Here is a 22926-nt window from a genome sequence, read left to right on the forward strand (position 1 = left end):
CATCTCAGTTCTTCCATCTTTAGAAAGGGATGATACTGCTTAACATTTCCTTATTAGACATTTGGGGATCTGGAAACATGGTGTCAGTTGAAGCATGTTTTGTACTTAAGCATTCTTTTTGTTTATATACACCTAATGTTGATTTGAGCTTCCTTCCTCTGACACTCTCCCCATGTCTGTCTGCATTTTTAAAAGGTTGTGTTAGACATGCGTCTTGGGAAATATGCACTTGCCAATGGTTGCAGTCAGATGTGCAATCAAATATGGTCCTTATGGGAGGCAAGGGGAAAGTCTAAAGAAAAAGTGGACACTTTCTGAGACAAATATTATTCTTGTTGCACAAAACACCAAAAGTTCTTAAAGCTCTTTTTTCTCCTTTAATAAAATGCAAAAACCAGAAAATTGTTCCACAGCCGCTTAAATCAGTTTGTCAGTTCTCAAAGAGATTCCCTTGTGGGCTGAAACCAAATGGTAAATTCTTGCCCAAAAGTAATCGTACTGCAAGAGACTAAGAGGAAAGAGGCAGTGTCTTGCAAAATTCACCTTAAGTATGGAGCCACTACCGTGACTGTAATGGGATGTCCCAGCATGGGGTGTAATATCATAAGTAGTGTAAATATGCCACATGTGAATTAATAGGCAGCCCAAGGATTATTAATGTTTACATCCATGTTAAAATGAACATACAGCTAATCTTACTGTTTTTAACCCAATAAAATAATTTTATTCTAGCTTCTGGTTGAGTTTTGTAGCAGGATGATTTTATCACAAGTTCTTCGCTGTTTGTTGGATCCTATTATAATTTAATTTGAAATGTTTTGCATATTTTTCACATTAATTTTTCTATATTTTGCATTTTCTTAGTGTAGTTTTCCTGCTTCCCTCTTCTCACCACCATGTGTGATTCTTCTGTTCTGCTTTCTCAGTCTGAGAGCTGCTTTGAGACTGGGGGACATTCACTCCCCAGCATGCTTGGGGAAAACTCATTTTCTGGAGTATTTTTCTTCACCTTTTTTGCCTGATCACTCTGAAGTTTTCCTACAACATCTTTCAGCACCAGAACTGTGTGTAGGGTGTTAATGCTTAGTGTCTTCTCCCTGAGGCTCTCAGTTGGATTAGGGAACAATAACATAATTCTGCAATACCCTGCAAAGTAGCTGTATAGTATCTCAGGAGAAAAGGGACCTTAGCCAGGCTCAGACCAAAACTTGAGGAGAACCAGCACTAAAAGTAGTTCTCTCGCTTTACTAACAGTCTAGTTCATCTTTCCTTTCACAGAGGTATGTGCTGGCTTTCTGAACTTCCACTGATTTTCATCACAAGTTCAATAGCCATCACCTCTTCATCAAACTCTCTTTAAAATACTCCTTGTGTGAGTGTGACTTTCTGAACATCAGCACTGACATAAAAGGGAACCCCACAGAATACATACCTGCTTCTGTAAAGCTAGTGATGGACTGGGGCCACCCCAAAGGCTTTGATGTACAGCCAGGTTCTCAGATAATGTATGGGCTCTGGGGAGGTTACAGTAATATCTTCCGTGATCTAAAGAGAGACTCCTCTATAGAGGAGCAGCTTTCATCTTTGAGTAGGCTTCCCAGCACTCTACAAACTGCTGCAGGGCATGCTGCTGCAGAGCAAGTTGGATGGGCAAATCAGCCTGGGTTGGATCTAATAAAGAAAATCATTAAGTAGTTGGAGCCTGTAGAGGAAGAAATTTTCCCAGAGCCCTTCCCTCTCTCTCACCCTACCTTGTAGCATTCAAATAGCTCCCACAACCTCAATACTCACATTGCTAGAAACAAATGCTCAGGCAACCTAGCACACATCAGACTGTGTTTAAGTAGCAGAAGTTTCCAGAGAGTTTCCCTGTAATGTTCGAAGCAGAATGCTACACTCCATGGATCCTTTGCACTTCCTAGAATATATGTTTTGTCCAGCACACTAAAAGCCATCCTAAATATTGTTGATGAGGTCAAAACCAAGCTTGTTTGTATTACATGTTTCAATTTTCCTACCTCTAGGTAAACTCTAAATTTTACTTATTCCATTTATCCATTTGGAGAATGAATATTGGCTCTCTAGGGTTTAACAAACTCTCTACTAGCTGTTGAAAGAACACCAGCAACATTTTCTTTAAATTTATCTCTCACCTTTTAATACAAAACCAGGTTAAACTGTGTCACAATTTGCAGGCAAAAATCAACTTAAAAATTAATTTTTTAAAAAGTCATAGCAATTCTCTATTTCTACAGGGTTTGTATGTATTTTCCATCTGTATTATAAGTATTACTATTCCCTAGAAATATCTAATTAGTTAATTAATATAAGTACATTGAACTTTTTGTGAATACTGTAAAAACAGAAGGAGGACATTTATTTAAAGACAAATAATTTTGTGAGTTTACCTGTTAAGGTTTTAATCGCTAAAAAGTTATTTATAAACTATTACAGAATGTAATTTGTCTGTAGAGAGATTATAAAACCTTAGATGTACTAATGAAATTAATACATACATTAAAGTACTAGCTCCTAAAATATATCTTGTAGTTCCCATGAAGATGGGGGTGAGAGAAATGTGAATTCATAGTTTGAATAGATAAGTTACCAGGTGGGAGATGGGAGCAGCGATGTTGAGTCTGCAATCTCATCTCCTGAATAATGTTTAATAGAATAAAACCGTTCTCATTGGAGAACTTGATGTCTTAACTTCTGTTTACTTCCCAGTATGTAGTTGTCTTTACCTTAATTTCTGGCCACTTGTCACCTTAGTAACTTTTTTGGATCAAGTGCTGACACTTGGAATCTCTTCTAATGTGAAAACCAAGATAAATGGGCTTCAAATCCTGTCCTCAGGTGGAGACATATTTAACTTCAGAGTCTGCTGATGCTAGGCTACAGAACTCTTTGTTTTATGTGGCACCTCAAGTGACTCAACATAAATAGTCTGTCTGGAGGTCAGACACTTGTCTCCATCATCTTTTCTCTCGAAGTAGATCATCATCAACTGGCAGGACAAGTTTTGATCATGTTGATTGTAAGAACTGATTTGAAGTCATACCGGGCTCCAGATAGTACCACTCTGAGATTTTGCTCTTCTCAGAGAGTACCAAGACTGGCATATGCCCATTGCAACCTATACCCACGTAACAGGTCAGTTAAAGCTAAAAACTATCAGAAGACAGCAATAATGTTGAAATCAGCCATATATTTTTCCTTCCAATTATGGAGACAATAGATGGTTTTTGCTGAAGACAATGGAGTTTGTAGTCTCATCAGCTGTCTGCCTAGCAGATCTCAGCCTCACCTTCCCAGTCACTGGTAAGTGTCTTGAAGGAAACTCCTTCAGCAAAAGTGCCTCCACGTCGGGGACTCTTAGCATCACTTGCATTACAAACATTAAAGCATCACATAAATATATACCTTAAAGGTTTACCCCAGATCCTATGGGGTTTTACCTGTAATCAAGGAAGGTATGAAAGGAGGTATTCTCTGTTCCCATGTAAAACATTTGTTACAAATGCGTCAGACACCATGCGGGTTACCCTGTTGTACCAACTATAGACACAATGAATATATAGTCTCAGGGGAACCTTGAAGTTACCTACCTATGAGTCTCCTGGAGCTGAGACAGGTAGGTAAAACCATACCAGAATAAATGGTGTTCCTGTGTCTCATATGCAACTTGGCAGTTCAGTCTAGTGGAAAGGTATAGGTTGTACATTTCATAAATCTTGGGTATGCACAAGTTCATCGGGCACATGCCAGACTGAAAATTGACAGCTCCTTTTCTGGGTGAAGCTTTTGCTTATCATCCATGATAGAGGATTGAAGCTGCCTTTGGATATTGAACAGAATAGAGTCCACAGTCCCATCACTGTTCTCTGCTCATGGAAAGTAATTTTGCCAAGTGACCAGTCAACAAGTTTCTGTCTGTGCCCTCATAGATATAGTCTGAGCTCCTGCAGAACAGGACATTGCCTGGTTTGTGTCGTTCTCCATCTGGGACCTCTGGGGTCACTGATTCCAACCTCTTGCTACTTTGTCTCTTTAGTGAACATGCTGAGTTTCATCTTAGAACCAGTTAAAGGTTGGTCTGAGGTCTTTTTTTCCCTTTTGTTTACATCAGAAGATGATTCCAGAACCCAATTGTTCCAATGTTTGGAAATCCTGCGTTTCCAGGTTAGCTTACATATGGAGAGATTGTACCACTGGTTCTTTAGCTTGTTTCTTCCTTCCTTTCGTTTTGAAAGTTACTTTTCCCTTTTTGGTGTTTATCCCCCGTATTTTTAAAAAGCAGGCATAGCCTCTTTGTTTTATTAGAATAAATTGAATGATCCCTGAGGTGTGGCTTTATTTAACAAATGAGGGAAGAGAAACAGCGAAGATGTTTGAGCATTTGTTGTTGAGGAGTTTGTTTTCTAGGAGGAATTTATGTTTATTTTTCTGATCACTCTCTCATAGACAGAAATGATCAAATTATTGTTCTAGACTATACTGCAGCTATTAACACTCAGTCTTATGTACATGCAAAGATCTAATTATTCTGAATGATCCAAAGCTTGTGGTTTACTCTGCCATATTAAAGCAGTGACACAACTTGGATTTCTTCTGAAAGGAAAAAGGAGCTTGAGGAAATGGCTGAATGTCCCTCCCTTGTTATTGTCAGGTATCTTGGTCCCTTCATTTTCTTAAAATGTTGTTCTCCCTTTTGCAGTACTCAGCAAATACTACTGCTTGACTGGAGCAGGTCTCACTAGTAGTCACTGCCACTAATTGGCAGATTTAAAAATTTAAGTGTTTTCTCGGAGGGAACCTAGAATGGGAAATAACTCATGTTGTGCAGTAAAAGAAACTGTTCCGTTTTTTCTTTCATTTATATTTAACTCAATCCATAATTTACAAAACCAGATTTGAATTAGTCTGCCTGGGGAAGCTCATATCCAAGAAAATTTCAACAAGGCAGGCAGTCCCTTGTTGCTTGTGACTTGAGTTGAGGCTGCATCTTGGAGACAGACAGCAGTGCTTGCTGTATACCTTGGTGAACCTTATTGGTAAGGAAAACTAAAAATGAGCAGCCAAGTAGTTCCTCTCACAGACCTAGAAATAGTATTCAGAGTAGCTGCAATTACTTAGTTTATCATAGTAGGGAATCTTGACAGGCAAGTAGTCCTTGCCTGCTCAGCTGATAGAGCTCCAGAGCTTCCCTCATTGAAATTAGGGAATGAAACAGGCGCTGCGTGTATCCAGGCTGAGTCCTGTGACCAATAGGCAAACTTGCCTTCCTGATGCCCTGAATTTGTGAAATATGATAGGGCTGTACTAGTTGTGTGCACAGCTTCAGATTTAACTGTCTTCTTATATCCATAAAGTCTGAGTTGCAGTGTTGTTTCACAGCACAGAATGAAGCCCTTCTAAGAGGGACCACAAAATACAAATCTGGTTAAAATACATGATGATTAAAATATTTCAGCATTGATTTTTCTGCCCCTGCTTCTGTCAATTTAAACAATAAATTTTGTGCTTAGGTTAATGTTCATGTAGAAGAAAATAAAAGTGAAAAATACTTAACTCTAGTACAAAACAATTAGATTGTTAATTAAGGAAGATTTGCAATTCTGCAGCAAAGCAAGCCCTTTTTCTTCCAAGTAAGCCTTCCTTACAAGTCTGATTTCAGGTAGTAAAAATTGTTGCTTAATGGTAGTTATGTGCATTCTTTCAGTTCACTGGATTTTACAAAATTTTGTGAAGTACAGAGTTGAAAAGGTGGTTCTCTTGCCATCTTAACTTACATCTGGTAGCCCTGTTCTGAATCATCATTTGTGATCACAGGTAGTTCTGAGGTGAGTTGTAGTGGGAGTATTTTGAGAGTCAATTCAGAAGACTGCAGGTGATTGGGCATCACAGTCAATTGATTCGTTGCTTGAGACCTGACTTTTGAAATTGGTTCAGGTCATAAGTGATGCTCAGTTTGGAATGTAATAATTTGTGTAGAGCCTCAGTTGCAGTTTTTAGAGAACACATGCATCAGAACAAAATAACCATTTTTGAAAATTTTTAAGTAGTTGGAGGGATGGAATTAAAAGTCAAAATTGAATGTCCAAAAAGATCCTTTAAATACTACAGGCTCTCAACTTGCAACGCCAGAGAGCAGGAGTGTCTGCAGCACTCTTCAAAAACCTGGTATGTGATTGCAAAGAAGAATGACTAATACAATAACAAAGGCTTGTGAAGTTCAAAGTTGGGAAGCCTTTTAAAAAATAATTCTCTATACAGCATCTTCTAAAGAGTATTTCAGATTTTGCTTAACATCTCGCTCAACATCTGACAACTATAACTTTGCTAAAAAGCTTTTCTCTCCAAAACCTGGGAAGTGTAGATAAGGTTTGACTATGAGGTTACAAACAGAATCATTTAGATTGGAAGAGACCTCAGGAGGCCCAGCCTTCTGCTTAGAGCAGGGTCAATATTGAATTCATTAGTCCCAGTTAACCTCCGTTGCTGCGTGCCTTTATCTCCTAAGATAGCACTGAGAGCCTCGTTAAGTTACACAGTCTGAAAAGGCACAAAAACAACAGCTACAAACTGCTTCGTAAATGGTGATGGGAGATATATTTCTTCTAATATACAGAAGTGTTGAAAGATCTCAAAAGTTTTAGTACTTGGGCATATGTATGAAGGAAAGTGTTGCTGATGCCATGTCTTACTGCAGCTTGGTCAACACAACCTCTCTCTTACCTGCTTGATTCAGACCCAAGCCACAAGTGTTTGGAGATGCAGGGGAGAACAGGTGGACTGCATGTCAGCCCAGAGAGGCATGCAGCTGAGTGTTGCCAGCATCACTAACAGATCTGCAACTGTGGAGGCCTTGCTTTCGCTTCAGATGTCCTTTTGCTCCAGCTGGACAGGTCAGATATCTGACTGTAATCCTCTCCTGCCACATGTCAGAGGTGTGGGGAGAGACAAGTTGTTGCCAGTGCTTTTCTCCAAGTCCTCTTAAGGGGATAAAGGGAACAGCCTTGGATGCCATCTGTACCACGGGAAGGAAGGTCTGTGTGTCAGGATTTGGGTGCAGCAGCAGGACTGTGTACAGAGTTCGGGCCCAGAATGGCAAGGACAGCTGTCAGCCAGGACTAAGGGGCACTGGTAGGCGATGCTGGGAAGTTTTTGTCAGGTGCTTCTGTCATCTACTTGGGTCTTGTTACCTCTAGTCTTTCTTACTGGACTTGTCAAAGATGTGAAAACATATCCACGGGTAGCCAAACACATCCTATTGTATTTCCTTGCCCCTGTCTAATATTAAAATTGCAAATTTCCAAACCTAGGAAACGTTCAGAAGTCCCCTGGTGGTTACATATTGAAATTGCTGTGATGAGTAAAGGAACTTAACTGAAGCACACCCTCCCTAGGGTGCACACTTTCAGAGTGTGCCAGTTGTTTCCAGGTTTGTACTGATTTTAGGAGCTATATCTAGATGCCATGGCTCAGTTTGAAGAATCTCAAGGTGAAATTTTTTCATAATGCACTCGACTTTTAATCCTGCTTTGGAAGGCTGTTGAAATGACTAGTACAGCTGCCTTTTTTCTTAATGGCCCTCCAAAGAGACTCCCAGCATTAAGTTGTGCTTTGCCTCGGTGTGAAGTGTGTTAGGATACATCTACTTAACATCAGGCTTGTGAAATGGAGTGACTTGCCTATAGCAGGGCAAAAAGGCAGTGGGAGAGTTAGGAGTGAAGCTTGCAAGACTTGGCTCCCATTTTCCTTTCTCATTTCTACATTGTACTGCCAGCTTTCAGTGTATCAAGAATTAATAAGTAATAACCTATGATTAAAAAGGGCTGACACTGTTTCTGTCATGAGATGTTTCTCTGTCTTCAGTGTTGTGCAGAACTCAGCAGTTGCAACTTTTGAGTTTTACTTGAGCAGCACTACTCAATATTTAATGCTGAAATAGAAACATGTAATTCACAACTGCAGGCGACCTGTCAGATGCATTGGGATGTTTGTCAGCTGCAAAGGGAGGGTGAGGTAGCAAGACTTTTTATGCTGAGAAAATTGAAAATTTTCAAGAATCTTTTCATTTAATTTCTTACTACATTTCACATTGTATGCACAGCTGACATAATAATCCTTCAGCTAGCCCTAAATTACATTTTAAAATAGAGATTGGTTAATTATAGCAATCTGAGTATTTTTAATCAGTTATAGAAGGAATTTCTCTTGACATTTATTTCTCCTGAATTTCAGATAAACTAGTGGATGTATTCTTAATTATTCATGTGACAGCAAAAAGTAAATTAAATAAAAATTACAGACAACCCTACCCAAGACTCCCTTGGATGAGACCAGATAGTCTCAACTCAGCTTCTGTGGCTCTTCTGTTTCAGGAGTGCTAGAGGGAGCTCTAACCCCTCGATCAAAACACCAGGTTGTGAACGGTGCATCTGACAGTTTTTAGTCTGTGGTAGGAAACACTGAATTCTCTTGATGTTTGATTTTATTTTGTTGCAGGAGGTTGCATGTTTTTTCCAGGTATGGTCCCAAAACTGCTTCTTGTAGATGAAAAGATGGAAATAAGTGTGTTTTCATGTGTACTAATACTAGACTTAACACAGGCTATTGTGAGCTGACTGAATATACTAGAAAAAAGGGGCAAGTATCACAGAGGTGTTTAACAAATAGCCTGCAATAGCATACAATCATCTACATTCCCTTCCTTTCAAAAAGGAGGACAGTTCTCACAATAGATCACCTAATGATATTTTTAAAAGAATATATTTGAAACTGTTGGAAGGAAAAGCTACTTTACTTAGCATGTAATTGGTTCTTAGATGTTTAGCCAATTGAAGAAAAGGTTAAAGAAATTAAAAAAAGGGTTAGTGATTGTTAGATAAATTTACAATGGGATGAATCAGTGCAAGTAACTCTCAGAGAGGGATGAAAAAATTAAAAGAAAGCTGAGCCTATATTGTAGAAAGGAAAATGCATGTAGATTGATACTATTTTCACTGTTTATTAATCTCATTAAAAGAAAGAGTAGAATCATGCCTTTGAATGAAGGAACATTATGTAGGAAATACAGTGTGTTAAAGGACCAGGTGAGGCTAGCAATCTTATTCTGCCACAGTTTACTGGGATTTTTGTATTGCTTATAGGTTATATTCAAAGAATTCCACTTTGACTGAGTCTACTATAGAGACTGAAATGGTTCCCTCCTTCAATCTGAGTTTTTTTTCTGAAATACTGGCAGCTGAGCACTGAGCCTAGAAGTAATCCCTAGTGCAATAATCTGTGACTTGGGCTTCTGAGTTGTGCAATTTAAGTGTCAGCTGATAGGGACAAAGTCTGCTCAGCTGTGAAACTGAATATGCCTTCCTGAAGCACTATTATGGTCAGAGCTGGTCACTTGTTGCTGAGGGTGCTATTTCTTGCCTTTCTTCTGTTATGTACTTTCACATAGCAATAGTGTTTCTCCTGATCCAACCTAGTCAAATTTTTAAAGATATAACATTCATTAGAGAGTGTCCTTAGTTTATGTTTTTGGAGTCTTTTCCTCAGGTTTCAAATCTCTTTGCCAGGTACCACTGAAAGAATGGACCAACATCATCTTAAGATGTAAAGCCATAGAAAAGTTTAAGTTAGGGTAGACCTCTGGTAGTCGCCAGTCTAAATGCCTTTTCAGAGGAGGATTATCTTCACAATCTGATCATTTTGCTCAGGACATTGTCAACCTACATTTTGAAAATTTCCCTCTTAATGTCCAGAGCTTTGATTCTACAGCTTGTGCCTCCTGCCCCTCTTCTGTTGTTACACACTTCTGAAAAGACCCCGTCCCACTTTCCACTGTGACCTCCCCTTAGGTGTAGAGGAAGGCTGGTAGACAGCCACTAGTCTTCTCCAGGCTGAACACATCCACCTCCCCTAGCAGTCTTAGTGAGGACCGTGGGTATCACCCCAGTTTGTCAGCAAGGTAACATTTGACTGCAAGGTTAGTGGAGCAGCTCATTTTGAGAAGACAGTCCTCATTAGTGGGTGGGAGTTATGTGATTATTTTGTAGGTGCTATAGGAGAGGCTACAAGGCAAAATCGTCGATTTTGGCTGCAGCCCACTGACCAGCTTTGAGCTGACACTGTGCAAGAGTATTTCATGTGCTTTTCCTTTCACTGCTGCCTCTTAACAGCAGCAGGTGGCTGCTAACAGCAGTAGTAGTGGCATCAGACAGTGTGAGCTGATCAGATGTCCTCTTCTAGATCTAGATGTACTGGTGGAAAGCCTTCCTCAGCCTTCCTTTGGCTGCTGCAGGTTGCTGCCCTCCAGGACTTGTCAGCAAAACTGCAAACCTGCTTTCAGTTAAGATGAGGTGTTTTAGTTTAGACAGTTTAAATAACGGGTCTTTGCTAACAAGCTTATTTTGACTGAAATAGGTGAGGGAGTGCTCATGTAGCTGACTCTGCCAGCAGATCTGAGTACATTTGCCGTGGCAGCAAAGCATGTACGTGAATTTTGTTGTTCTTCAGAATACTGCTGTGGTTGTGTTTGTTGCATCTCTCCAGTATGTCTGGAAATATCTAGTACTCCTGTGGATGGGAAGTGGAATGTCATGTCCAGCATGTATATTCATGACTTTCAATTTTTAATCACTCACTTTGCCTTCGCCAGGTAGTTAGGTGCTTCTGTGTGTTGTTCATACACCTCCAAAGAGAAAACTCATGGAAAATAATACTGGGTAAAGTGTCTTGCATGGTTTCTGTTTCTTGATGACAAAAGCTTTACACAGACAGAACCACAGAGTTTTGAAAATCTTGGCAGAGTTTTTGAGAGTAGGTAACAGGTCTTTGGGGTCTTTCTTTCCCTCTACTCATATGTTGTTACCAGTGGTCTAGTCTTCACTATTGAGCCATGTTTTGTATTGCTTAAGTCTACCTACCCATTTCTTACTACTTTACTCCCTGAGTTAAAGGAGTACTTGGAGCAAAAGATACCCTCAACAGTAACACTTGCGAAGAGTAACTTTGCTCAGGCAGTAGATCATGCTCAGGTGTTTTTAAAAAAGAACCAACTGTTCCAGAAAACTATGAAACTGCTGCTTAGAGCATAGCTTATGTCTTTCCCTCCCATAAATGAGCCCTTTGCTGCTTCTGGTCATTACCTGATGACTTTAGTAGACTAGTTCTCCAGGTGATAATATGCATATTGCTTCTCTCCATTAACAGTAATAACCTGTAATGGTCCCAGCAGTTCAACTCTAGTTCTGGTAGCCATATTGAGGAAGAAAGCATTTCCTTTGAGTGACTTCCACTGGAAGTGACTTGGTACTGAAGGATCTGCTTTAAAATTTGCATATGATCACTTTAAAACTAACAGAAGGTGTGCTCTGACATCTGTCTCTTTTAAGAGTGGTGGTGACTTCCCTTCCCCTTATACATCTAGATATGCATTTGGTCAGGGATCAAAGTTTGGGAAAGTAACATATGCTGGTGATGTGCTGATGCAAGCGCATTTCAGTGGTTGTTACTTGCAAAGACTACTTGGAGATCAGGGAGGAGGAGGAGAGGGACTCCCAATTCACATCCATTGCTGGCATCAGAGAAATTTTATTTTGGAGGTTTTTGCCAGCACGTAAAGTCTAGATGGGAGACTTATATCAAAGGAAAGTACAGTAAGAGCTATGAAATTCCAGACAATTAAATTTTATTAGTCTATCTGAAACATTAAGTATTAGCTTAAAAGAATAGGTTTTTATCTTCTCTCCCTGTTGTTGTTTACTGTGTTGCAATGTGGGAGGGGAAGAGTTTCTCCAGCAAAGTGTTATTGCTGCCCTTTGTGTAGCCAGTGTGCAAGTGCCCTGGCTCAGTCCTGCCTCCTCAGTCCCTGGAGAGACTCAGCGTGTTACTTTTCTGGTGCCTGCAGCTTTTTCTGCCCCTAAATCAAAAGAGCCATCTCCTTTTCTTCTTTGTCTGAGGTCATATCCTTAGCCAGGTGCCATCCAGGCTGTGACACCATGTCCCAGATACTTAGATGGTACCTGTGAAAACTATTGGCCCTCCAGGATTTCAGAAACTGCAGCAGGTTGGACTACTGTGTCCAGCATAATTCCAGTGATTATAGAATCACAAAATTTTCAGGGTTGGAAGGGACCTTTAAGATCATCTAGTTCCAACCCCCCGCCCTGGGCAGGGACACCTCCCACTAAATCAGGTTGCTCAGAGCCCCATGGAGCCTGGCCTTAAAATCTTACAGGGATGGGGATTCTGCCACCTCTCTGGGCATCCTGTTCCAGTGTCTCACCACCCTCATGGTGAAGAACTAACATCTAATCTAAACCTGTCCTCCTCTAGTTTGAATCCATTGCCCCTAGTCCTATCACTACTGACATCCTAAAAAGTCCCTCACCAGCTTTCTTGTAATTATCTTTCATCTATATGTATCCTTTCTTATCAAAGTTTTTATGCAGTGTGATTAGATACTCAGTGTGGGGAAGCAGCTAAAAGCCCCAGACGGGCAAAGGTGATTGTTCCTTGGCTGTCCATTACAGTGTGAGTAGGTATTTTGAATTTTATCTTGAATATAAACAGTAGAGATGCTGTGTTTCTTTCGTGGTCCTTTCTTTTTGACTCTTGGATGTGATTGATGATTATCTCCTTCTGGGTTACGTTCGTTTTTCAGAATGTTTCAGTGAGCTTTGCAGCGTGGAAACTAATTCAGTACTGAGCGAGTAAGTCCATATATGTGCTAAACCCATGGTTAACCTCACAGAGACTGTTATGTGAGATGGAGGCGGATGGAAATGGGTAGATTCTAAACTGAGCTTTTAAAATAAAAGTAAATGGAGTGAGTTGTTTAATGACCTAGCATTGTAGCTTTGCTGTCAAGTCAAACACTGGAAAAGCAGGCTCATCCTGCAAAGGAGAAAAAGGAAGAGCCAGCTACCGTTCTCATGTCTTTCAGGTGCAATGGTTCACGAGCTTCAGCTCTTTATAGTGAGACAACCCCTCACCACCCCCCAGTTCTCAAAGTGAAGTATCTCTTTAATAGGAAACTGCCAATGAGGAGCAGCAGAGGACTTCTTCCCTCTTTGCTTAGCTTTGGCAGTCTGGGAATCAGTTCTGCAGGATTTGGTAATTAAAGCCTAAAAAAGAAGCCAGAACCTGTATCCTTTTAATTATGCTGTTACTGCCTTCAGGCCATGCAAACAATACCCTTAGAAGGGATTCTCTCGTACTAGCTCTGCCCTTTAGCATGGAGACCTGGCATACCTTCCTTAGCTCCTGTTTTTGTTATACTGCTGCATGGGTGTGGTATTGGGTGGTACTTCTTATTGGGCATGTAGCAAGCACTTCCATGGCCACACAAGTAGCTTTGGAAAAGGCAGCTGTGCTGAGGTTCTGTTGGCTAAGGGCAGCTTTACAGACATCAAACCAAATCATCTTGCTGCCACACTGGTACATTTTAATCCCTCTACTTTTCCCACACATCTTCTAACATGCTCCAAAATTCCTGAGCTTTGTGCCTCTGCTCAGACGAGTTTTCTGTCTGCATTCACTGTTGTAGGTATTTTTAATGTGGTAAATTTTGGAGGATATTCAGGATATAGGGACACGTGTGGCTTTGCATTCGTAGTGAAGTTCATATCTTCCACCACCACTCTTGACATGCACCTCCATGGATTGTTTCTTTGTCATCCTGTTGTTTGTTTATTTTTTCCCCAGTGTCTTTTATCTTGTGAGTAAAGTTTGAACAGTACGCAGAAAGTTAACTGCCTGGAGTCTTTTAAATATAAGTAACACGCACCCAGTAATAAGCTGTCGGTTGTTTTTTTGCTGCCTGCAAAGAAACATAAACACAGCGCTCATTTCTGGCAGGTTTTTACTGTCAGAGTTTCTCCTATTATATTTATCTTACAATTTGCCAGGGGGTGAAGTTATTAAGTTTTAGCAGCAGCCATCGATCAAGTTCACAAGTTAACACGATAAAGGCTCTGTGCCGCTCCGATCCGGGAAAATGATGATCCTCACTCGGTAATTAACTAAATGAGAAAGTTAAATCTTACTTGAGAGCTGGGAGAGATGAAAGAGAGGTGTTTGTCAGTTTCTCAGTGGAAATTAGAAGCAGTTTTCTGCAATTCCCTAAGCTGCTGCTCTGTCATATTTTACATAAGCACTGGGAAAACGTCTTGTAATTAGTGCTGTCATGGAGGATTTTTTTTGCTGAAGGATGTTGGAATAATTCATTAGATTATCAAGAAAGGCTTGTGTCCTGAAATGATTAGCACAGTGAAATTTAAACCATTAACGATAACAAGTTTAGAGCTTGCTGCAGTGCAGAGGCACCCGGGGTATGTCTGTGCCTATTTCAATCATTTCTTATAATTAAACATTATGTCCTCTTTTTTCCTCCCCTTCACTAAGACCCATCCAAAATTCCTGTTAAGGTGGCTCTGTCTAGATCAGTGACTTAGCCATGACCGACTGTGAAAGCAGTTAGAGGTGAAATGCTGCAGCTGCAAATAAGCAGTAGAAGACATCTCTTTGTGTCATAGCCTGTAGTCCCAGGGAGTCCAGGAAGGAGGGGAGAAGCCCAGTGTGGCCTGTTGGTACTGGAGCACTGAAGGGAACTCCCTTCCTTTTGTTTGAGAGAAACTCTGAGAAATTTGCAGTGGTGGTCTAAGATCTCAGTTCTTTTGGAGCTCCAGCATGAAGATGTTTTGAAGATTCAGAAGGTTGCAAACCTTGTTGGAACCATAAGCCAGTAGTCAAAGGGACAGCTTCTCTTTTTTCTTTGACCTTAAGAGATTATCTTCTTACTTTAGGAAATATACAATCTTAATTCATCCAACTTGTGGAACATGCCTTAACAAAGTCCTCTGCAATGGTTAGAGGACATGGTGGTTTTTTTAGAGATTGTATAAAGGTGTGACTGCTCATAAGGGTGGGAAAAACACTATTCCAGAGTCAAAGAACTGTGCTTGTGTTTGGGTTTGTTGTGGCTTTTTTTTCTTTTGTGCTTTAGGAGGTTTCTTGGTCCCCTATACCGAACAAAAACCGAAAGTAACCTTGGTTGTCATTTATGGGTTATAGCTGTGATATACCATGGCTGTTTTGTTTTATATACAGAGCAGTAGGTTTATCTAGGCATTATTTATTTGTGGTGAAATACTGCACCTTCCTATAGTAGCAAGCTATTATTTAGATTAAAGTTCTTTCATATATTAGTCCTCTTCTACTTCACTGGGCATACAAATGTGCTTTGTGTTAAATGTAGCCATTTGGAGAAATGGTCTTGTAATTACGGGCTGCAGTGGAGCATAGGACATAGATCCCTGAGCTAGTACCAACCTGAGGCACTCAGTCTCTTGGGTTTCTTGGCACAGCTTACTAGCTCAGGCACACTGTTGTAGGAGGACACCTCTCCTGTTCCTACATTTGTTGTGCCTAGAGCCAGCTTGGGCATCTCTCAGCCCCCACTTGTGGGGAGACTGTGAAAAAGGAGCCAGAAAAGCTTTATCTGATCTGAGTTAGTAGTTTGCTCTGTTATACCCACACTTCCTCCCAGGTGATGGACTACCAGTGCTTATTCTTGTTTCCTGCTTTTGGAAGTGAAGCTTATAAAAAGCACGACCACATACAGTGCATTTGGGTTGGGTGTGTACCCTGGCAGTATGGGTGGCATGTGGAACACTTCGTTCTTTTTCCAGTGAGGTGCAGTTATTTTACCAGGAGAGGGAGAGGCTGTAGATGGTCGTGTGCTCCAGGAAATGGTTCCTGTTATTGTTCTGGGGTGGTTTGCTTTGAACTTGATCAGAATGGTTGAGTCATCAGGGTTTCTCAGGAGCCAAATCAGTTCTCTTACTGATAGTAGCTGCTCTCACCTTCCCACCCTCCCACCCCCCCTCTTTAATAATACAGGTGCTTTATGTTGTTTTGTTCCTCTTTTTAGTAACAGGCCTTTTTCACTGAACTGTCAGTGGATTTTCAGGAATCTTCAAATTCAGATTCTGGAATTTTGTTCTGAACTGTTTTGTTCTAAATTCTGGAGGAGGCATGTGAACATGGATTGTGATTGAGTGAATTGGAAGCCTTGTGAGTTCATCTCCCTCCACTCTGCAGAACTGGTGTGTTCATGGCTTGCCCTGTCATCCTGGTCCCCTTCTTCTGTAGACCACAGGACCTCCTGTGCACAGCATGGCTATCTCTGGTCTTGTTCTTACTTTTTCTTGGGAAACCAAAGCAGGCAAGGGTGCAAACCAGCTCCCAGGTTGACAGGCTCAGAATGTGGTTAAAGTATGTGCATGAACCTAGAAAATATTCCCCTTTCCACTAGTTTGGACTTACACACTGTAACATGTATAGTGCTTTTCTTAGCAGAACCACTGTGTAACTCTGGAATATGACTTTAAGAGCTGTTACAGGTGTTGGTCAATGGACTCTTTAGTTTACTCATTATTCCCACCCAGGAGGCTTGTATTTGTTTGGGATCCAAGCAGAACAGGTTGTTTTGTCCCATCTAAGCCATCTGTGCACACAGAAGCTGTTACTTGTTTTGCAGATGTTGCAACTTCTGTTTGTTACCCCAAACCAGTGTTTTAGAGGTAACTGGGGAGTTACGGGCTGCTGGGAGAAGGGTGCTCAGAAGGAAGGGAAAGGCAAAGGAACATGGTGTTATCCTGTGATAGGAGTAGAGCCCTTTGTGGTCTTTGCACATCAGCTCTCCACTCTGCTCCAGCTCAGCATGTTGGTCAGACTTCACAGTCTCTCAAATTAAAAGGCAGAGGTTTGGGGTTTTTTTTAAAATGCTTTGTAGAGACAGCCTGTTTTGAGATGTGCAGCAGACAGAATGAGAAACTAAATTGACATCAAGCTTGTAGAATACATCTCTCCACTGTCTTAATCCACCATTTTTACAGAGGTATCTGTTTTACAGGCAGCTTAACTGCTGCAAAAAGGACCAGAGTCCCTCAAGACCAATGTTCAGTGTAGTCCATTGGTAATAATTTTTTTGCCAGACTATTACCTACTGTGGACTTTGCTAGGAAAAATTTAGCCTTTCAGACCTCGGGCTTCATGCCCACAGTCCTTTTAGGGATTTCTCTCTGTAAGGTGACTCAATAGAGAGTACTTGTTTCCTTCTGCCCAGTAACTTGGTCTAGGACTCAAGTGCAGTCAATGCTGTCCATGGGATGATGAAATGGAAGTGTCACTCAATCATAGCCCTCATCCTCCATGATCTTACTGGGCACGCAGAGAAATCTACAGGGGGGGTAAAAGTAAGGTTGAAAACATTGAGGTATTGGATTGAGCACTCATAATGTGATCTCCATGTTCTGTGTGCTCAAAGAAACTTAAGCCAAACCATAATTTAGAAATAGAAGAAACTTGTTAACTTGCTTGTTGGAAAAAACAGCTAAATATGCTTTTTCTACACTCTGTCCGTCTCTGCTGGAAATTCTGAACAGAGTATGTGAATTTTCTCTAGAAAATGAAAAGTAAATGGTGATTAGTTTAATAGATTTTCAGAATTGCTGTTGGGTTTGGGGAGTATTGAAATACTGAAGTTATTTACTCCTGAGAAATGAGGAATTCCTGCATTCTAAATACAGTTTTAGTAACTGGATTTTGTGGTCTCTGAATAACCCACTGTTTGGCACTTGATGTAAAAAGGCTGCTTTGTTGTTTTTCTTTTCCTGTAAAATCAGTTAATCCATGCATTTATTTTAGATCATTAGATACCTTTGCAGAGAGATTAAGGTAATCTTTTTTTTCCCTTAAAGTTGACAAAGTCTCCTGGTGAGGTTTGTGCCTGGAATTACTATCATAGAACAAAAACATGGCATTTCTGCATCAATGTTTTATATATTCTGATAACTTTGTTTCTATTTATTCAATAATTAATAGAGGACCTGTAAGTGTATTTTACAAATTAAAATTATGCAGTAATAGTGACTGTTTTTAGAAGCTGTCTGCTGTTAAACCAAAGAGAGAAAATTACATTTTCAGGTTTTTACACAAACTTTTTTACCACTATGGGAAAAAAAATCTCCCAGCAGACAGTTAATCTTACTTGGACAAAGGATACCCTTGCAATGCAAAATGTGCACTTCTATTCCTGTTAAATTGTTTAGAAAGCAGAAATTGTATCTTGCTATCAAGTAGTAAATTGAAATGTCAATGTTTTGTTTTGTCTTGTCTCTGAAATTCTTCTTTGAGCTGAGTTCTTCTGACAAGATATTAACAGTACTCAGAAAGTTTAAAATCTTTTATTCTGTGAAAGAAGTATGTACCAAATATCAGGATGTGTTTTAACTGGCTTACACTTCTCATGGTATAATTTTATACTCAAAAGAAATACTAATATTTTTTTTCCAATCTGTTTCTCTCATTTCCTATGAATTTTAGCAACAGAAAAAAAAAAAAAAAACCACAAAATGCAAATGTAGTTTTTTGTTGGTGCATTGAAGTAACTGGTAACTGTATACCAGGAATCCAAATGCATGTTCTGCCTGCAAGATGTAAATAAAATCGTGTTTATGTTAAATTGCCACTAAAAGTCTCCTGCCTAACCAGAGTCCTTTGTGTGCAGCTCTGGCATGAGCCAGTGCAAGGGTTACAGCTGACAGTGGCTGCGCTTCGACTGACAGCACCAAATGGGACATGTGCCCTTGGCCAAATTTATGTATCAGAGTGGTTTTTTCCATCTGCTTTCCCCCCCCCTCCAAAGATAACAAAACCACTTGAGCTTCTTTTCATATGTATGATTTGGGGTTTTCTCTCATTTCTGTTTACAGACAAAACTTGCCAATGGCACTTCCAGTATGATTGTGCCCAAGCAAAGAAAACTGTCTGCAAGCTATGAGAAAGAGAAGGAACTCTGTGTCAAGTATTTTGAACAGTGGTCTGAGTCTGACCAGGTGGAGTTTGTGGAGCACCTCATCTCCCAGATGTGTCACTACCAGCATGGACATATAAACTCATACCTCAAACCCATGTTACAGCGGGACTTCATCACTGCACTGCCAGGTATTTCTGTAGGCAGAGAGCTTGCTTCTCCATCTTGTCTTTCAGAAAACTGTTCCACTATGGCCTACCATGCTGGAGAGGTGTTTTCTAGGGTCAGTTTCCAAAACAGGTAATAGTTTTTGAATGAAAAGCTGGTATGAAATATAGTAATATTTTATTTTGTATTCCTAATGTCTCTCAAGGCATGATCTAATATCACCATGGTTTGGCTAGGAGTAAATGATAGCTCAGAGATATGTCAAAAGGATAGTAGTGCAAGCCACAGGGCAGGTAGTTGCACTCAATACCCACAGCAGTGTACAAATAACAGATTTTTTTTAAAAAAATTAAAACTACTACTCTTTCTGGTTGCTCAGCTGAGGATTTTTTCTTTTTCTTTTTTTTTTCTTTTTTCTTCTCTTTTTTTTTTTCTCTTTTTTTTTTTTCATTTTCTTTTTTTTTTTAAATTTCTATTTCCTAGCAAAATATCTTCTTGAAGCCATTGCTTTGATTGTGTGTTTCTTGCTAATACAGAATGGAGGATATTAAACTGAAGGATGGAATTGTTCTGGTTTTTTGCACCTCTGTAGTACTTTCCATTAAGAATATTATCCCAGCTGTTCTCAGGTGTGGCATTGGGTATATCTCACAAAATGCACAATTGAAGCAGTGTACGTGCAGTTTTGTATTGGCCTTGTCTTGTAGATGGGAGGCTGAGGCTGAGGCAGGTAAAATATATACAGCAACAGGTTCAGAACCAGACAGATTCATGGGTCTGTGGTATTTTTTTCAGACTGTTAGATCATACCTCTGTAGATAGACAGACAGGCAGATAGATTAATAGATTATAAATGATAGATTACCACTCCTATGGCATAGGTCCCCAGTTTGTAATGGACCTGAGCAGGTGCTACTGGTGTTGTCTAACTAGTTGAAGGGAGCAGTTTCTTGCCAAAAGCTTCTGCAGATACCTACAGAAAACTGCTGACCTCCAACAATTGTTCAATCCAGTCATTTGATCATTCTTCAGAAGGGATTTCTTAACATGAAATTTAAGTTCTAGGGTTAAAAGACAGGAAAAAAGCAAATTAACTGTGGATTGTATAAAGCATAGAGGCACTGCGGGAGTTTTGCTATGTAGACTCACTGGATTTTTAAACTCATTGTGCCCAGTAATCAAATGGCTATTGTAGCATTAAAAAAAATCTTAGTTATGCTAAGTACCTACTTTATGTTAGTTTTTAGTAATCCAATGGCAATAATCTCATGTACTTAGAGCAGCATTACAACTTGTGGAACTGTTCTGTTTCAGAAAAACAGGGTGTATTTAGAGAGTGCATTGGTTTCCCTGCTTTTAAAGAGGAGGTATACACATAGTTACGTACACAATTTTTCCAAGTCTTTCCTCACAAAACTCCATCAAAGCAAGCCAACAGATCTCATTTGCATTTGATTAATTTCATCCTACAGTCCTTTTTTTGAAAATTTGGGGTAAATGTTATAAATGTTTTCAGGGCCATACCACATGTTAGTGGTCTTTTCACAGTTACCCAGGGATCAGCTAATATTGCTATCTCAGAAGACAGAACAGATAGGAATCAGGCAACCAATATGTATTTGAATAGCTGTGGGAACTATGTGCTTAAATAATGTATGTGCTTCAATTTGCATATTTGCAAAGTGATAATGTCCTAGTGAATATGGCTCTAAGGGAGAAAATTAATGGCAGAGAATTACACTGATACAGACTTCACAGTCTGTGCAGGATTTTGTGGGTACAGGCAGCTTTGTAACGAGGGGAATGGGAAAGAGAAAGGTGAGAATCTGCCTAGGAATAGCAATGAACCTAAAATTTTAAATTAAGTCACACAGTGATTTTAAAAAAAAATCTTGAGGTATTTTTATCTTTCTGAAATTCCTGTCATTTCAGTTTCTGATTTCAGTTTTACTCCTTCGTTCTCTCTCTTGCTCTCCCCCTCAAGTAAATATAGCAGTAATGCTACTTCCAAATCAGGAGGCATTTTATCTCTGTACTGCCACTGTCCCAAAGAATGACCAGTATTAAAGGTAGTTTTAGATCATGACCACATTTTACTAGTGTGGTGTAAAATTGGCTCAGATTATTTTCCCAGTACATTGAACAGAATTAAGGTTATTTGAAAAATAACAGCTTAACTGTGTACTTAAGAAACAATGTTCTGTTTCTGAAAAATAAGTTCTCTGCTTAGCATTTCCAAGCTGTTTAGCATTTTTCATGAGGAAAGTCATTTTTGTAAGGGTTTCATGTGTGAAATAACTGAAACATTCTTGTTGGTATGGAGGGCTGAAGGACTAATCATGTTTCACATTAAATTAGCAAAAACTTTTTTGAGCAAAGAGATTTCTCTTTTTTATGGAAGTGATGCTTTGTTAGATTCATGTCTTGGAGAGTTGTGCTGTTCCTAAGAAACAAAATAACAAAACTGAAGTTACAGCCAGACCAACGTAGCTCTCTCCATCCATTTATCATAAATGTGAGAAGTAGAGACCAAAACATATTTGGCCAAAACAGTATTTGCTATTAGTATTTGAAGGGTCTAGGATCAATGCAAATGATGACTAGATTCATGGAAGTACTTAAAACACCTCACTGCTGCAAGATCTGAACTGCAACTGCTGATGATCCAGAAAAGGCAGGTGGGTCAGAGGCAGTCGTGTGGTGAAGATGACTGTGCCCAGTTGCCCAAGGTGGGGAAGATGGGGGAAACTATATTTGTGTCTGCCCTACCAAGTTGCAGAATTCCTGCAAATTTAATTTCATTGCAGAACATTGTATATCTCTTTGCACAAATTCTATGGAGTCAATCTCAAGTTACCCTCTTCTTATTTTTTAAAGAATTTTATATCATGACTGGATATATCTTTTCAGATTAAATACATAATAAACGCTGCTGATGCTTTTATTTTTGCAGGTTGACATCTAATTTTGCATCTATAAAGATAAGAAATGTCAGGCCTCTTTCTTCAGTCTGGTTGTGCATGGTATCGATTCATGTGCTTTTTCTGCATATGAATAGAAGCATAAAATGCTGGCCAGCGTGTCTTACCCTAAGTATAATATAAATTTAGGATGATTGAAAGGAGCAAGAGGAGAAATGCTGAACTTTCTCATTTTTATGCACTGGGAGATAATCTTGAGATCTTTTAACAAAACCAACGGTTTTGTGTCTTTTGTGTCTCATGAACTCTAATAAAAATCAGCTGATTGCACCCAGTTTGGTTTTGCAGAAGCACAGACATGTGACTGTAAAAGTGCACTTACTGCTTTTTTTCCCTGTCAGAATCAGGGCCTGGTCTTCGAGGCTGTTTTTTCAAAAGCAAGAAAAGATGTATTTAACTGTGTCCCAGATGTGAACCAGAGGGAAGATGCATGTAATACCAATCTGCCATGCTTCATTTTTGGTTGGTCTGAACATTATGCCTGAGGGACGATGAGGTCTAAACTGCAACTTTCACAAAGCCTCTGAAATTTGACCTGTCAAGTGAGATAATCTCTTGATGGTGTGTCTCACTTGTGAATTAAACAGCCTGACAGAGAAGCTGCATTTATGCAACATCTCATTTGAGAAGCATTTTATTTTCCTCAAGTCTTGCTGTTGATTAAATTTGAGTGCATAAGAGCACATTTTTACTGAATACATGCATCCAGTTAAGAAACGTAGCATAACCTTCCCTGGCCCCACAGGGTCCCCAGGCTACACAGACGTTACATCGGGCTGCTCAGTGCTAACCAATGCTAACCAGGAAATGTAAATATTGCTTTACATTTCACTCCAGCCATGTTGAAACAAATCTCATCCTGGTATTCAGACTAGAAAATATTTGCAAAGTATACTGGTTTTGTGTGTGTTTTTCCTTCACCCACTGAAATAAATGAAACTAGCAAACCTACTT

At 39.7% G+C, this 22926-nt stretch overlaps 1 protein-coding gene across 6 annotated transcripts in view; it reads left to right on the plus strand.

The window, feature by feature from the left end:
- Positions 1-22926, plus strand: part of BTRC (beta-transducin repeat containing E3 ubiquitin protein ligase) — a 122273-nt gene that overhangs the window by 73343 nt on the left and 26004 nt on the right. For all 6 annotated transcript variants that reach the window (XM_071748456.1, XM_071748458.1, XM_071748459.1 and 3 more), the window contains one exon: positions 18783-19014. In XM_071748456.1, coding sequence (XP_071604557.1) covers positions 18783-19014 — 232 coding nt within the window. The remainder of the gene's footprint in view (positions 1-18782; positions 19015-22926) is intronic.

This window comes from Heliangelus exortis, chromosome 7, assembly GCF_036169615.1.
Source record: "Heliangelus exortis chromosome 7, bHelExo1.hap1, whole genome shotgun sequence".
Lineage (NCBI taxonomy): Eukaryota > Metazoa > Chordata > Aves > Apodiformes > Trochilidae > Heliangelus > Heliangelus exortis.